The sequence below is a fragment of the Hipposideros armiger genome, unplaced genomic scaffold (assembly GCF_001890085.2).
Source record: "Hipposideros armiger isolate ML-2016 unplaced genomic scaffold, ASM189008v1 scaffold_962, whole genome shotgun sequence".
Classification (NCBI taxonomy): domain Eukaryota; kingdom Metazoa; phylum Chordata; class Mammalia; order Chiroptera; family Hipposideridae; genus Hipposideros; species Hipposideros armiger.
Window position 1 is genome coordinate 334,811 of NW_017732312.1, and position 18,287 is coordinate 353,097.

The 18,287-nt window shown below is 40.6% G+C and overlaps 1 protein-coding gene across 1 annotated transcript in view; it reads left to right on the forward strand.

The window, feature by feature from the left end:
- Window positions 1-18,287, forward strand: part of GAD2 (glutamate decarboxylase 2) — a 73,796-nt gene that overhangs the window by 16,726 nt on the left and 38,783 nt on the right. Inside the window, exon 8 of the mRNA XM_019630874.1 lies at window positions 8,697-8,776. Within this exon, the coding sequence (XP_019486419.1) occupies window positions 8,697-8,776 (80 nt within the window). The remainder of the gene's footprint in view (window positions 1-8,696; window positions 8,777-18,287) is intronic.

The following is an 18,287-nucleotide window of genomic DNA, read 5'->3' on the forward strand; positions in this document are numbered from 1 at the left end:
TCAGGAAGGGAAGGGTCATTTCTGTTTTCTAAATGACCCATCTCTCTCTCTCTCTCTCTCTCTCTCTCTCTCTCTCTCTCTCTCTCTCTCTCTCTCAACCAAAGCTACCTATCTCTTTTCTGACCACTAAAACAGACTAAAACTTTCCCCTGCTGATTAGTAGGGCAAGATATTAAATTTTTCTGTTTGTCCAAAGCAAACTGTTAACTTGAAATTTTGAATAGGACTAAATTGAACAAATAGCATTGCTATGAAGAACATTAGAAGAAGTAAATAAATCACTGAGTTGAAACAAGAGATAGCATGTAAGCACTGAGTGAAGAGTTCCAAGATTATTTTCCTCCAAAATATAGAATCACAAAATCTCAGGTTTGGAAAGGATCTTAAAGATCACCTGGTTCAGTATCATCCTTTGCTATTGTAGAATCTCATCACATTTACAAATCTTCAGTAATAGAAAACTTGGCAAAAATTAATGTGATAAGTTTTTTGTCATTTATTGAAAGTAGGTTTAGAGGGAAGCTAAGATCCCAGCTCAATAATTCACATCTCTCTCTCTCTCTCTCTCTCTCTCTCTCTCTCTGAATTTCCAACCATGAACTTAATTCCAAATTTCTCTTATTTCTTTATGTGACACAAGGTCTTCCAGAAATAGCTTCTTTGAAACAGCAATAATTGCATCTAGGAAAGATGTTCTTCATAATCATGACACTGGGATCTTTCAGGCAAATTATATAACCCACTTACCACCAGCCTGACCCAGCTCATATCCACGTCACCTCGGGCCAGTCATCAATGTTCTGCCAAGGCCCCTCATGGCCTCAGCCCACTTCTTGGTGGAGGCGATTCTCATAATTGCTTTTGAAAGATGTTTTTCACATAGCAACACTATTTGAGAGGGTTTCAATTCCCAAAATAGGTGTCTTTGATGAAAAAAAAAACAACAAAAAACTAATGGCAACTCAGGCAGCTTGGAAAAAGACAACTCCCATGTAACAGAAACTTAGCCTGACAACTTTCGGGAAGTGAATAGTGGGCCACATTCAGTCTACCTTTAGCACCCCTGCTCTGCCTCTGCTTTCTGACCCCCTTTCCCTTTCAGGGCCCTCATCACATCACCCCTGTTATTTTCTCCTCTACCCAACTCCTCAAAACCTATTCTCAGGAAAGAACGTGAGAGCCATGAAAATGACTGTAAAACACAAGTGTTGCCTCTCCTGGGGGTATTTTCATTGCAGTAGGAGACAAAGGAATGAGGCAATAAGGCGCACGTCCAGCCATAAACAATGAGATTGTTTTCTTTATTCCTTCCTTCATTTGCTCAGTACTGCTGTGTGCCAGGCACTGCCTTGGGCACCAGGGAGATAGCAGTGAACAGAACAGACCCAGTGCCTGCTTCCAAGGAGCATATGTATTGGGGGAGAAGGGGAGGACCAGGAGGGGATGGCGGATGGTCCCCCTTCCCAGTGTCCCTGTGATTACATTCCAGATTGGATGACTGACCCTCCCTTGCTCCGAGTGCCAGGTCAGGAGTAACTGGATAGACTTCTTTTTCTTCAGGCCTGTGGATAAAGCCCATAGTTTTGGAAGTGACTAGAAATGATGGCAAGCCCTGATCTGCCACCTCCCGGGACATAACCTCAGATTAGTCACTTTACTTCTACTTGGTCTGTGAAATGGGAATGATGATACCTAACTCATTTAGTTGTTGGGAGGATGAAGTGAGATAATACAGGCCTAGGTTAGAGCACAGTGCCGGGCCTTCAGTAAGCACGCCACAAATGGCCGCTAACACACCTATTATAACCAGCCCCCCACTGGTGCCCACATGGAAAAGACCTGAGCCCATTCAGGAGGGAATATGGAGGGAGAGCAGTGACATGCCTGGGGACATATCTGGGGGCAAATTATTGCCTCTATTAACTATCTCCTCTCTCCCAAAACAAAAACCAGAGCAATACTCAAGGATTCACAGCCTTACGAGAGTTTGGATCCTTTATTGTTATTTGTATGATTTTAAGATTTCCCTACATACCCCATATGGCATATGTTTAAGACATCAAGTGAATTGACCTTCATTTTGTTTGAGGATTTCAAAATTCTGCTCGAGGTAACTAGGGGGACCTGAGGATGGTATCACATCAGGCAGTAGGATGGGAGACTATGAAGGTCCACACTTTGGGAGCACCTGTGGATGAGGGGTGATCTGTAGACACTTCACATTTGGTAGCTACACTTCTCACACCAACTCTGCAGAGACGAATTGATCACTGCAGCCAAGCAAACAGTCCCTAAACAAGAGCCAGGTGTTCAACTCAGGTCATTTTGTCTCCAATGACCTCTTTCCATACTTATTGTTATTTCACTCTCCCCAGGGTTCTACAATCATGCACGTAATTGCTTTCCATTGAGTGATCACTGCAACTGAGTGATCGCTGTGACATGCTCAGTGCTGTATTCATATTTGTTACCAAATATCCTCGGATCTCTTTTCTTGTCGACTTAAACCTGGCACACACCAGGATCTTTTAACACATGCTGTGGGCACGAGTTCACATGGGATGACTTTATTGGATTGAGTATGAGTAATAAGGTCACAGAAGTGCCTGTGTGCACATCCATGTCACCTCTGACTCAAGAATGGCTAGGTAATCCCCTCCCCTCCAAATCGCAATAATTAGAAATCAATGAGGTGATCATCCCATGCGGGAACTGAACCAACAATGTTGTTGTTAAGGGCCTGCACTTGAACCAACTGAGCCATCCAGCCGCCCACCAGCAGCTCAGCTCAAGTCGTTGTCTTCAATCTAGTTGCGGAAGGCACAGCTCACTGGCCCATGTGGGAATCGAACTGGCAATCTTGTTGTTCAGCACATGCACTCTAACCAACTGAGCCACCCAGCTGCCCTTATTGACATTTTATTATTCATATTTTTATCTTTTTTTCTTCTTCTTCTTCTACTTAAAGAAGTCCTAGTAACATTTCTTGTAACACTGTTTAACTTTTCTACTCCAGGATGTCTCCTCATTTTCTTGAACATATTTTTAAAGTTTTATGTATTGTTTTATTAGTTTCAGGCATACAAAACAAAATACTGTGTAGGGAGCTGGAGGTCTGCAGTAAGGGTTAAGCCTGAGAGCTGGAGGTCTGCAGTAAAGGTTAAACCTGAAAGCTGGCAGGCTGACAGGCTCTCAGGCCCAGGTGAGCAGCATGGGAAGGTTGGCCGCTGAGGAGAAAACAGCCAACGGCCTTAAAAGCTACAGAGTGGAATGCCATCCTGTTAACAGTTTCTGCTTGCTGTGTTTTGCTTTACTCTAGGAAGATTGTTTCCCCACACCCTATGGAAAGCCCCAGGGGAGGTGTTCCCTGGGAGGAGGGGATTACTCCCTCAAGTTCCCAAAACCCCCCACCTAAGGAAAGTTACTTTTGCTATAAAAGCTGTGTACAAACAATAAACACTGCCGCTCTCTGCTATCAGCATTGGGTGGACCTTCTGTCCTCCCCCCCCCAAAAAAAAGAAAAAAGAAATCAATGAGGTGGTCTCACAGAGTACAAGCTTCTTTGTAAATCAGATGCGTTAAAAAGCAGATTGCTCTTTGAAGCCATTTGCTAAGCAGAAGCAAGAACAAGGGCTACCAGTCTCTCTGACAAATGGAGCTACCGTTTCCCTCAAATCTCAGGTGGCGCTGGAGGCAAACCAATAGGTGCGTGGGAGGGTTGTGGGGAAGGAGGGGGTTGGACCAGGGAAGGATGTTGGTCCTGCAGTCGCTGAGGGGGGAGGTCCAAGACAGGGGGAGGGGTCAAAGTGGTAGATTCCAGCTCATTCAGGGGTTGGGCATCATGATTTACTTGTTGTGGATCCTTGATGTGTAATGATGTATAATCCATTCACCTCATTCAGGGTTTCTCCACACACACTCCATTCAGCCCACCCATGAAGAGGGCACAAAAGGGCCAAGTTCAAGGACAATTGAAAGACCTTAGAGTTAAATGGTAACGCTTTTAACTCTAAGAATGTCAGAGAGTTAACAGCTGATATTGCCAAGATCTTACAACTTCTTCCTGCTTGGGAAAGACCCCATCTTAGGCTTTCTGGGGTGGGTGCCAAGAAGACCTCTGCACTTGCTTTATAATAGGCCTTAGATTAGAGGCATTGGGATCCATGTAGCCAACCATCATTTGCCCCAAATCACCAAAGACACCCTTCAACATTGGGACTTGTGGCCAGAGATTAATGGCAATAAATAGCAGATGGATATTTCCCTGGATTTGTTCTCTGAGCACATGGTCAAATTCAACAAATGTGTGTTAACTATATACCACAACAAAGTCTTTGCCCTCATGTAGCCTATGTTCTAGTAGAAGACAGATAATAAACTAATAAATATTTACTGTAATGTCATGTAGTAACAAGAGAGTTGGGTGGTAGTGGGCTATTTTATGAGATGGTCATAAAAGATCTCAGAGGAGATGATATATAGCAGAGACCTACGTGGAATGAGAGAGAGCGCCACATATGTATCTGAGGAAGGGTTTTTGGTTTTCCAAGAAATGGAACAGCAAGTACAAAGACCCAGAGGCGAGAACAAGTTTAGCAAGCTCATAGAAGACCAGGAAGACCAGTACCCCCAGGTAGAGCGAGCAAGAGGGAGAGGAGGAGAGGTAGGTGATAAGGTTGGCGAGGGAAGGTAGCTGGGTACGGAGGGCTGTCTTAATAACCCTTGTGTCCCCAGGGCCTAGCGGAGGCTTTCCTTGAAGCCCCGTGGTCCACTAGGCAGTTGAATCTGAGTCTCAGTTCAATACTTGGATGTGACTAACAATGGCTTAAAAGAATGAATGCAGCTTTCCAAACTGCTTGTCGAAATTGTAATAGAGGAAGAGAAACTGGCATGTCAAAAGACTGAGGTGGTTTGTCTCAGAGCTTTCGACCATTCCCTTCCTTTCCCACCATCCCTAAAGACAGGTAAGATTTACTGTGCCCATTAAAGAAAGAAGGAGCTGATTTGCACCCTCCAGCCACAGGACTAAATAAAATGGCAGTGCTCATGCCCGTGAGCCTTCGTTCTCATGCGTTCTCACTCTGGATAATCTCATCCCACCCAAATCCAGAAAGCCTGCTTAATTTTTTACTTACAATTATTTTATGACTACAAAATCCCACACTTATTGGTACATATGTTAAATGTCAGCTGACTCATGTAGCCTATATCTAGATTACTTATGATATATATTTTTAAAGATAGAGAACTTAATCTTCCATCAACTTGGAATTTTTCATTTAGTATAAAATAAAAACCATATGGGCTTTAACATCTATTACCCTTGAATAGAAATGTGATTTAGTTCTAAATAAGCACTAGATTCTATGGGGGGAGGGGCTACTGTTATTTTTCCAAAATCAGGGGGGTGGGGGAGGAAAGGGGGGCATTCATTAGCTCATTCCCCAGCTGTTCTATTGATGAACTGATTATTACCACTGTCTTGAGGGGTGCATTTGAATCCTTGTGGCTTCCAATTTTTGTTCCTATTTTTGCCACCCAGAGCAGTCTGTCCCTCTACTCCTGCCTTGGCACAGCCCTTCAAATATAAACGTCACCTATGCCACATGTCCCTCATGCCCTATGCTCATGACAAAGCATCCTCTGAGCTCTCTCTAGACACCTGGTTTTCAGGCTGCTCAGCATCCAGGATGTGGCTGTGTTCTGGTTCATCAACAAGTGATTCCATGAAGCGCGGGGCCAAGGCTTAAAAATGATTCTCCGTGTGTTGTGTCACCAGCACTGAAAGACGGGCCATTTAAGCAGCCACTGTCACTGTTTCTTCCTCATTAGGCAGTGTCTTATTTCTTTGTCTCAAGCTCCTTCTCCTTTATGGGTCCCTTGCTTTTAGTGGATAACATTTAGCTACTCCCCTGCTCCCTTTCCTGAAAATAGAAATAGTGTTGGTACTTAATTTTCTTTTTCATGCCTCATATCACCTTTGTTCCCCATCTGTAAGCTTCCTGTTTGGGCATGTGTTTTTCTTTAAGTGTGTGGCATTTGGTATGGTGATCAATTATCCTGGCTAATTGCTCCTCATTTGAGATCCCTATTCTTTCTCGTTCAAGGCCAGACAAGACGACTTCCTCTCATTGACCAGGTGCATCAGGTCTCTTACTTATCCCCAGTTTGCCATGTGGCAGTTGAGTGCTTACAAGCTCTTTCACTGAGGGTCCTAATTTGAGTAGCTTGTGCTTGTTCAGTGGGGCTGCTGGCTCCTGTGTCCTGTGCCCTCCTGGCAGTGAAAGACTTAGCGCTGTTTCCCTGAGTTTCCCTGTGAGGTCGCCCAGGGATTTGCTAAATGTGCAAGAGAGAGCACTTTTTTTTTGGTGGGGGAGACATGCATCTTTACAAAAGCTTTCTCTCCTAGTTCCCAGGTATGTAGGTAATAAACGTCCACTTTGTCTTTCTGAGGCTGTAAAATGAGCTTAATGGCCCTTTCTCATCACTTCTTAGCTACTCGGGGCTTTTTAAAAGGCCACTCTTCAGTGGCTCGTTTATTGGCTCACATTATTTGCTGCTGTTATAAACATGATTTCTTCTTGCTTATGAGACACATCCTCCAAAAATACCTGCATTAGCAGTTCCTATGCAGCGTATTTAAGAATTCAGATGAGTCAAAAGTGGTCATTGGAAGAGAGAGGACCCTCTGAAACCATTACTTAAAATTCCACTCAGCAGCCCTTTGGAGATGTAAATTGAGGCAGCAGCTCTCCTTTTGGACAGCTTAATGATCTGTAGATAATAGTAAGAGGCTGCTGGGCAGATGCAGTACAGCTGGGCTTAGGTTAGCCTCTCTCAGCTCTCCAAATTGCACCGTGATTACAGCCATTGAGATTCAGATTCCTACCCGGAACCAGTAGCCAAGAACACAGAAATGTGGCATGCCTTGTCAGTGTTGCCTTTGTCCCCAGGCCTCCTTCTTGAGCCCACCCAGGCTGGGCAGTTACCTGCACAACAAATAGCCCCCTAGTCAGTCTGCAATGAAGAGTGCTGGATTTCAGGCCAATTTCCCCTCTTACTTGAGTGCACACAATTTCACTCAACTTGAGAGAAACTGAGTGTATTCTCTTGGCAGCAAAATATAAGTCTGGGAGCCACACCATACACAACTGCTGGAGGCAATAGATATGTTCTTACTCGTTATATATAAAATTGGCTTGAATTACTACGTGTTGGGGTAGCAGGTCCTTTTACAGTTTCCAGGGTCTTACTATCTTTACTCAGAAACCCAAGTGAATTCAACAACAAGAAACAAAAACAAAGCACCATTCAAAAATTGACAAAGGACTTGAATAGATATTTCTCCAAAAACAAAAAGAGATGTACAAATGGCCAATAAGCTCATGAAAAGATGTTTCACATCCCTAATCATTCAGGATATACAAAGCAAAACCACGGACAGGTATCACCCCACAACCATTAGAATTACTGTTATCAAAAAAAAAAAAACCCCAAAAAACAAACACCCAGAAAATAACAACTGTGGCTAGGATGTGAAGAAACTGGAATCGCTGTGCACTGGTGGTGGAAATGTAAAATGGTGCAACTACTGTGAAAACAGTATGTTAGTTCCTCAAAAATATAGTTACCATATGATTCAGCAATTCTACTTCTGGGTATATAAAAATTAATTAAAAGAATTAAAAGTGAGGCTCAAAGAGATACTTGTACACCCATGTTCATAGCACCGTTATTCACACTGGCCAAAAGTTGGAAGCAACCCAAGTCCCCTTTGATGGATGAATGGAAAAACAAAATGAGTGTATACATACAATGAATATGAATAATATCAAAAAGGAAAGACATGCTGACTCACGCTACAACATAGATGAACCTTGAAGACATCAAGCAAAGTGTAAAAGCCAGTTACAAAAGGACAAATACCCTATGGTCCCACTTATATGAGGGGCCTAGAGTAGTCAAATTCAGACAGATAGAAAGTTGTGGTTCCCAGAGGCTGGGGGGAGGGAGGAATTGGGAGTTGTTTAATGGGTACAGAATTTTAGTTTTGCAAGATGAAAGGAGTTCTGGAGACGGATGGTGGGGACGGTTGCACAACAATGTGAATGTACTTAAGGCCACTGAATTGTACACTTAAAAATGGCTAAGATGGTAAATTCTGTGCTATATGTGTTTCAGCATAACTTCTTTAAAAATAAAAATGCTTAAGTGAAGGATACCATTTTCTCTCAGCAATCCAGGCTTTAGAGGGACAGATTAGAAATAATGAGATTATATTCCCCAAACTGTCTTCTGTATCCCCATGACAATATTGTGAATACCAATTTGTGCTTTCCAATTCCCTCACCTTCTCCCTCATCGCCACCCTCCTCATTGCAGTGTACACCTGAAGCTGAATAATATTGAACGTCAACTATAATTTAATATATATGTAGTCACGGGATATGGAGTACAGCATAGGGAATAGTGTCAATGGAATTGTAACAGCTATATACAATGTCAGAGGGGTAGTAAATTGGGGAAGGGGAATTATCACTTTGTGAGGGGTGAAATATCTAACTATTACATTGTTTTGTACACCTGAAACTAATTTTTAAAAAAGCTAAATAAATAAATGGAGAAAAGAAAAAAAAACAGCTAAGGGAATGGGTCTTGACTTTATATGCAACTAATTACAAATATGCTTTTTTCAGAGTCACTTTTCTCTCAAGAAGGGAGCTGCAGCCTTGGGCATTGGAACAGACAGCGTGATTCTGATTAAATGTGATGAGAGGTGAGCATAAATATGCAACCCTTGTTGTTTAGCAATTTGCGAATTCCACACATATGCCTTTCATCTAGAAACAGGCAATGACTGTGGGCAGCAAAACTGCCTCATCCGGGCCACTGCCGTTCACTTTCTTTTTCACATGGGCTCTGGCTTGGAGTCTGAGAACGTTGTTCCTTGATGTCATGGAGCCTTCCATGGCCCTTGACTGAATCAGAACCTTTGTTAAATCAATGCAAATATTCTGCACCAAGACAGTGCACCAGGACATTCATCAGCTGGACACTTAAGCAGCAACCAGCAGCTAAGCACTGATTGATGGCGATGTCATCATTCTAGGCATCTCGGATGGTGTGAACTTGATGGAGTGATTACAGAAGGGGGACAGTTTAGTGAGCAGGAAGTAAATAATCCCCCAGGCACTCATCAGCTTTGTGCTGGAACTGAAGGGGAATCCCTGTCTTCATTGGCATCCAAAATCTCATAGGCACTCTGGGAATAGGTGTAGGGGAGATTTAAAAGCATTTTCAGGATATCCATGTAAATTATCACTGGCATATAGACCTGGAACCTATAAAGAATGAAATGTATTGAATAAGAAGTTTCACTAAATTAAAAGGAAGACACTCAGGTAACCATTTACTTATTCATATGAATTTACTGGGCAGATATTTATGACTGCTTACTGTGTCACCAGGCTCTAGAAAGCATAAGGCATATACTCCAGTTCTCTGGTGGTATATGATCTAGGCCAGGGGTCGGCAAACTTTTGAGACGGAAGAGCCAATCCTGTCCCTCACAATTTAAAAATTATTCGAGAGCCATAAAACAAATGAAATCACCGTTACGTGAATAATATCCTTTAAAAATGTTATAAATAAAACTATGATAGTTTTATTTTCATTTTCAATTTTACGTCAGAGCCACAGATACGTAACCAAAGAGCCACATGTGGCTCGCGAGCTGCAGTTTGCCGACCCCTGTTCTAGACCCATCAAGCTCAAATGCTGAGGTTCCCTACCACACACAAAAGGAAGCATAAAACTTCACTATTTTTTTCTTCCTTGTAAAAGTAATGTGTGTTCATAGCAAATAATCAAGCAAAACCAGACAATGCATAAAGGTGTGAACAAGAAAGTGGCAATCTCTTGTAATGTTAGCTTTCAAAAGGAGGTAAGGTTATTAATCAGTTTGGTTTTGGGAGCTCTCAAAATCCCACATGGTCCAGCATATCTTCCATGGCTGTTGCCTTCCCCTCACCTCCGGTCAGGCCCAGCTCCTTGAGCCACACAAGCTCATTCATTTCCTATTTCTGAGGCTTTGCTCAGAAACAAGGTAACTTGCAAGCATTTTTATTCAGGAAGGGCATGAATAAAACCACCCGTCAAGAAGCAAGGAGTTGGAGAGACTTCGGTCAGCGAGGACAGGTGAGAGGGTCTAGAGTAAGATGGGCATGAATGATAAAAGACTGCAGAGAGGCGGACACATTTTGACAAAGGAACTACCTTATATTTTTAAGGCTCCCAGTGCTCCTCACTATCAGGTACTTAAGAATTAAGATTTGAGGTGAAAACTGGCGAGCGCGCACACACACACATACACACACACACACACACACACACAATGCTAACTGGAGATCAAGTTTTAAATGACTTCAAAATTTTTCTTACTCTATAGACAAATCGTTATAAGTAAGGAGCCTAGAATTCAGAGAAGAATTGCCTGACAGGCCCTGGGTTTTCAATCTAGTCAGTCTTCCTTATTAGTTTAATTAGTAGCTGTTCTTGAAAGGAATCCCAGTGGGCTGAGAGATGGATGACCTTGGAGAAGAGAGAAGGCTCTCAACGCCACTCCTTATGGCATTGGTATTGCTGCTTCTACTCCTATGAAAAGCAAATGGTGACAATGAAATGGCCTTGGGATGAGTCCACCCAGCCTAGCAGCCAGGTGCACAGGGAAGCAAAAGGCTGGCCTGGCGACATCTGACTGTCTGGAGGCAGCATCATGCTCTAAAGGGAAGTGCAGTCCTGGAAGAAGGAGGAACAAGAAGGAAAAGCAAAAGTGCTGCCCAGAAAGGAACCACAGCCAGGACTGCCAGGATAAAGCCCATAAGTTGTCTGTCATTCACCAACATCAGAGAAAAGAGCAGAAAGCAGAGAACACTAGAAAACCAGTGGGGTCTAGAATCAGTGACAGACCAGGTGGCCTCAAATTTTAAGGTCACAGGATTTTATTTCAACAATTTTAGAAGCCATTAGAAAACCTAAAACACAAAACTAAAAATTACTGTTGTTTCAGAAAGTATCTCACTATCTGCACCCCCACCCCGGTCCCCCCGACATATGACATATACCCATTGGGAGGGTACAGATGGAAGGGAGCTATCAGGCAGTATGGTGAGAGGGGCTTTGTCTCCTTACGAGCCTTGTGGGATGGGGAAGGGAGGAGGGAGCGATACAAGAGGAAAAAGATAGAAAAAAGGATAAAAAATAAAAGGTGGGAGAAATAAGGAGTAGGAGAAAAAAATTGTGGATGACATATGAAACGAAGTAGAGGGAAATTCAAGTGGGAACAGGAAACACAGGAGAACTTTAAAAGGAATAAATTCTTGTTTTTACCATTTGAAAAGCAATATATACTTACTTAAAAAAAATAGAAAATAGCAGGGAAAAAAACCATAGTTCTACCACCCAAAGACCATAACCAATACCACATTGGTGCATAAACCTATGAATCTCTATGAATCTCTTTTTAAACATAGAGGTTTGTTCTCTCTCTCTCTCTCTCTCTCTCTCTAACTTACCTATTTGTGATCATGTTTCTTTTTCTAACTAGACATGATAACATACATATTTTTCTACATTATTACAAACACAGCATAGTTAACTACATAATATTTGAGGTGTGACTGTTGCAAAACATAATAGTACTTTGAAGGGCTGGTTCTGGAGCTGGACTTTGAATAAATCTCAGCTACAGCACTAGCTCAGGCACATGGCTCTCTATGCCTCAGTTTCCTTACCTACATAAAAAGGAAAAAATAATTGCACCTGCTTCATAGGACTGTTATGCAGATTAAATGCACTGACAACTATAAACCGCTAAAAATGATACTTTGAACAGAGCAAGCATAAAATACTATGGTGTTGCTGTTATAAATAACCCCTCCATCCTTCAATGATCATTTGTACGTGCCCAGGGCTTCTTCATCGATAGTTATTTCTTAATATAATTGCTAGTTTAAACTATATGAACATTCTTAAAGAAAATGATACATTAGGCCAAATTGCCTTTCAAAAGATTTAATCAGTTTACCCCTAGCAGTAATGTATGAGAACATTTTGGGGGGGAAATTAAAGCTGTGATGGTAGCTACAGGTAGTCTTTAATTCTATATTGATAATTCATACCATCTGTACAGCACGAGCTTAAGACTGAGAACCTGGGCTTCATGGATTAAGTGAAATTGAAGTGTTCGCGGTCAGGAGCAAAGGAGAAGGCCTTGGACAGTCGTCATCTGTAGCCACCATACAGTCAGAATCTATTAAAACACTCTCAGCGGCCATTTTGTTTTTATTATCACATCCTCATGAAAGTTAGATGTGCAGTTCAGAAAATTACTTAAGGCCGACAAAGTGTGTACCTACATTCTTGTCTCTTTGAATGCTTTACAACATTCATTCAGGCTTTGCAAATCGTGAACCTGGACTTGCTCTCTAAGGCCTTCATTTATTACAGTTACTCTTTCTAACAACTCTGTGCTTCAGTATCTTGGTGATTGGGGTGACAGGTTTTATCTTGTCCCTCAGCCAGTTGACTTAGTAGGAAGCTCACAACTGAATGAAAATGTCCTAGTGACGGAGAACAACTGTGCCTTTCTAATAACAAGCGCAAAGCCACAAGTGGAAGAAGAACCTGTGAGATACTGTCCCTTAAGTAGCAATCACAAGGGCTCAGTTTGGTGACTCATTCAATGAAACGCGGTTCTCAATTAAAATGAAGAAAGAGAAATGTATAATAAATCTTCATTTATTGGGATAGGTTCTTTCCTGAGTTGAAAATCAGAAAACATTTTAATTTTATTACGCATACTCTAATGAGTAAAATAAGATAAAGTAATGGAAAACTTCAGTTCACTGGGGCTTACATTTTAATGGAAGTATAACTAAAAAGAGTATTCTATTTTGTAAAAATTAATTATTAAATTCAAAAGAAGAAAATGTATTAAATGAATTCCTGTTTTCATAAATTCTAATTTAAGAGTCCCCTTTCCTTGGCTGAAAAAAGTTGAATATTCACAGTGATGGGATTAATGAATTTTTACTCAAGTGCCTTTGGGTCTAATATTTGCAAAATTGAATTAGTGGAATCTAAATTAATGATGTATTGATGTGTCTAAGGATAGTTACTATCTGGAGGAAAATCAATATTTGTGAAAGAAAACTGAGTGATATTTCAGAACTGGATTAGGCTATTGACCAAAAAGATGTTTCCCAGAGGTTCAGACAGGAGAGGATGAGAGAAAACTTCTATTCTATGGTTGATAATTTGGAAGACTATGAAGTTCCCATATGATGGAAGTAGGAGCCCTGTAAGCTGAAGACACGGAACATCACTGAAGGGTTTTGAGCCGGGGAGTGACATCATATTTTTCTGTTATAAAGATCATTTAAATGCAAAATGAAGTGTGGGTTAGAGGCTGGCAGTTGAAGGCTGTGGTAGTGATAGGAATAAGCGATGATGCAGTGTGGGCTGGCCCGATGGAGAGCTGAGGAGATGGAGTTCTGGAGTTAATTGGAATTATTGACTGATCGGTGTGCAGGTTGAGAGAGGAGTCAAGGACGAATGCCAGGCTTGTGGCTTGCCAGCTAAGTCCATGTGGTGCTATTCTTAGATAAGGAACCCTGGCCGAAGTGAAGAGTTCAGATTTGGAGATGTTGAGTTTGAAGAGCTGATGAGACATGAGGGTGTCCGGTAGGCAACTGGAAATATGAAGATATACAATGGAAGTCATGTAGAGTGGGCCTAGGAAAGAACTCTGAGGAGCATCCACATTTCAGGGACAGGCAGAGTCAGAGGAGCCTGGAACAGAGATTGAGAAGGGGCGGCCAGGTTTTTGGAGGAGAATTAGAAACTGGGGCCATGAGGGCTGTGAGAATGTTTCTAGAAGAAAGAGTGATTCATAGAATCAGAGGTTACCAATAGATAAAATGAGGATCAAGAACTGCCCATTGGGCTTGCTTATAAGGAGGTGGCTGGTGAATTTGTCAAAAGCAGCTTCAATGGCCGGGCGAGAGCAGAAGGCAGTTTGCAGTGGGTTGAAGGGTGAGTGGGGGAGGGGGAAAGAGAAAGCAAATACAAGGCAGCATTTTCAGAGCTTGAACAAGAAAGAGGGGAGGTAGGGCAGAAGGTGGTGGGGGTGTTAGGAGAGGGGCTTAAGGCGTATTTAACTGTGAGGCGAAGGACCTGCTAGAGAGGAAATGTGAATTACATGAAAAAAAGAAGGAATAAAAGCTATAGCAGGAGTTTCATTCCTCTTGTGAAGTCCTTATTCTTTTTGGCTAAAATTATGTAGGACCTTTCTCTGAGGAGCGCCGCAAAACTCTGAAATTATCTTACATTATAAAATTAGAAGGGAAGAAAGGAGAAAACAACAGGAATGGTGATGGAAGAGCAGGGGTAAAGGTTTAGTGAGTACTGGAGGCGGGGAGGGAGAAAGCTCTGGGCTTACAGGGTTGACAAACTAGCTGCTAATGGATTTCAATTCAGAAACCCTTAGATTTGGAAAGTTTCTTGGACATTAACTTATACAACCTTTTTTTTTTTTCAAACTTTGCATTTTTGTGAATAATTTCAAGCTTAAAGAAAAATTACAAGAATAGTAACAAGAATTCCCATATTCCCTACACCCAAATTCACCAATTGTTAACACTCTAACACATTTGCTTTATCACTCTCTCTTCATATAGTTCAATATTACATATTGAATGTAATAAATATTACAATATTACATATGTAAATTATATGTATATTATAGATACAATTTTTCTGAGCCATTTGAGAATTCCTTGCAGACATCATGCTGCTCTACCCCTTAATACTTCTATGTGTATTTCCTAAAAACAAGGATATTCACTTACATTATCACAGCACAATGAGGAAAATCAGGAAATTTGACATTGACACAAATCTATACACTTTATTCAAATCTCACTAATTGTCCCAATAATGTTCTTTTGAGCTGTTTTTTCCCAGTCTAGGATCACAGATTGCATTTAGTCATCATATCTCTTTAGTCTCCTTTAATCTGGAACATTTCCTCAGCCTTCCTTTGTCTTTCATGATGTTGATATTTTTTCAAGGGTATAGGCCATTTATTTTGTAGAATATTTCTTAATTTGGGTTTATCTGGTATTTCCCCATGATTAGATTCAGGTGATGCATTTGGGGCAGGAATTCCAAGGAGGCGATGCTTGTTTTTCTCAAGTGCGCCTCATCAGGAGGTTTGTCACATTATCAGTAATGTCAGCTTTGACCATTTGGTTAAGGTGGTGTCTGGCAGGCTTCTTCACTGTAAAATGACCATTCTCTCCTTAGCAGTTAGTAAGTGTCTTGTAGGGGATGCTTTGAGATGGTATAAATATTCTGTGCTTTCTGAAATGTTCACTCACTAGTATCGCATCCATTGACAGTTCCTGCCTAAATTATTATTATGATGGTTGCAAAATAGTGATTTTCTAATTCCACTATTCCTTCTACATTTATTAGTTTCTTTCATTCTACTGTAAGAAAGAGCTTCTCTCTCTCTCTCTCTCTCTCTCTCTCTCTCTCTCTCTCTCTCTCTCTCTCTCTCTCTCATTATCCGTACGGAATCACAGGTGCTTTTAGAGATTCATTCTCTCTAGTACCTCTCCCCCATCCCCCTTCCACTTCTCCGTCTCTTATTCCCCCCTTCGGACTGTCTTTAAATTATCTAAATTACTAGTAAATTGCTGTAAAACCTTACAGAAAATAAATCTGACTGAGCTAGATGATTCCTGGTTGTCACAGGACTAGAAAAGTCACTGGCCTTCATAGTTCCCATGTAACACAGGAATTCTGTTAGCTATTTTGATTAGTACTTTCATACCACAAAAATTAACTACTTATGCCTTAGTATATATTTTAGTATTTTCTTTTAACATATTACTGAGCTTTATAAATTGCAGTGAGAGTGCATTTCCCTGTGCTTAAGTACTGTACTTTATTATACAATTGATAGAAATAATTGAAATTATAAATAATCTGAGATCATTATACTCTTTTATTAAATTAGTTGAATTGTGGCCAGTGCCTGAAAGTGTTTAGGGAAGCTAATTAACTCTTTCAAGTCCTTGGGGAACTGTTGAGTGCACTATAATAAGATAGATCCCAAGAGATCCTGAGTCAATTATTATTGAGCAGGGCTGTGTTAAGACCCCTGAGTGTCATATTTCCTATGATTTTGGGTTCAGAGAACTCAGAGGTGCTCAGGGTATATGTGTTTCATTATGTCCCATATTGGGGAGAATTATAAAATAATAATAGGTGACACTTATTTAGTGTTTATTATGTGTCATCGGGCACAGTCTTAAGCACTTTACAAAATCAATCTAATGAATTCATTTCAATGGAGACACAAAAGAGTATATCTCCTCACATTTACCTGGTGCTGACATAGTTTGTGAAGTGTCCTGTATACACAACAGCCCTGCAGTATGGTAAATTCTCCTTTGTCCATATGACTCATAACCCTGGAGAGGTGCAACATGCCCAAGGTCCTATAGCTGGTAAGTGAAGAATCAGGGCTTGGACTCAGAAAAGAACTCCTAGTGTTCAACAGTTAATGGTCCCTTCTTTATTTTTTTCCAATTATTTTATGTGGTAAAATACACATAAAATTTACCATCCTGACCATTTGTAAGTGTACAGTTCAGTGGTATGCAGCTCCTTCAACTTGTGGTAGAACCATCATCACTAACCATCTCCAAAACTCTTCATTTTGCAAAATTGAAACTCTGTCCCCATTAAACAACTCCCCATTTCTCTTCCCTTCCAGTCCCTTGTGACTGCCATCCTACTTTCTGTCTCTATGAATTTCATGACTCTAGGTACCTCATTCTTTTTTGTCTTTTCATGATTGATTTATTTCACTTAGCCTAATGTTTTCAGGGTCCATCCATGTTGTAGCATACCGTATGTCAGAATTTTCTTTCTTTTTAACGCTGAATAATATTTCATTGTATGTGTATACCACTTAGGTTGCTTCCACATTTTAGCTACTGTGAATAATGCTGCCTTGAGCCCTGCTGTTAATGTTTTTGGGTATATACTCAGAAGTGGAATTACTGGATAATATGGCAATTCTATTTTTGATTTTTTGAGGAACTGCCATATTGTCTTCCATAGTGGCTGCACCAATTTGCAATCGCACCAGCAGTGCACAAGGGTTCCAATCCAATTTCTCCACATTTTTGCCAACAGTTGTTATTTTCTGTTTTGTTTGGGTTTTTTTAGTAGCCATCTTAATGGATGTGAGATGGTGTTGACTGTGATTTTGATTTGCATTCCCGAATGATTAGTGATGTTGAGCAACATCTCATATGCTTATTGACCATTTGTACAGCTTTTTTGAAAGATGTTCATCATGCCCCTTGACACTTCAATGTGTATTTCCTAAGAACAAGGATATTCACTTATATGATCACAGTACACTTATCAAAATCAGGAAGTTTGACATTAACACAAGACTATTATTTAATTTATATACTTTATTCAAATTTCATTAAATGGTCCCAGTAATGTACTTTAAAGCTATTTTTTTCCCATTGCTTCCCTGATATCTATTTATGTCCTTTGCCCATTTTTAAAATTAAAATAACCTATTTGTTTTTACTTTTTTTAAGAAAGGTTTTTTTCAGATTTATTGAGGTATAATTGACAAATAAAAATTGTATATATTTAAGGTGTAAAATGTGATGATTTACGTTGTCAAATGTGACGATTTGATGTATGTGTACATTGAATGATTATCGCAATTGAACTAATTAACATAACTATCATCTTACATAGTTACCATTTTTGGGTGTGTGTGGACAGAACACTTAAATTCTACTCTCTTAGCAAATTTCAAACATACAAAACAGTAGTATTAACTAGTCACCATGCTGTATATTTGATCTCTAGAACTTATTCATGTTATAACTGAAAGTTTGTACTCTTGACCAACATCTGACCGTTTCCCTTACCCACTAGCTCCTGGCAATTATCGTTCCACTCTTTCCTTCTATGAGTTCAACTTTTTTAGATTCCACATATAAGTGAAATCATACAGTGTTTGTCTTTCTTTGTCTGGCTTATTTCATTTAGCATAATGTCCTCCAGGTTCATCCACGTTGTCACAAATGGGAGGATTCCCTTCTTTCTCGTGGCTGAATAATATTCCAGTATATGTATGCATGTATGGATGGATGAATGGATATGGATATAGATACAGATAT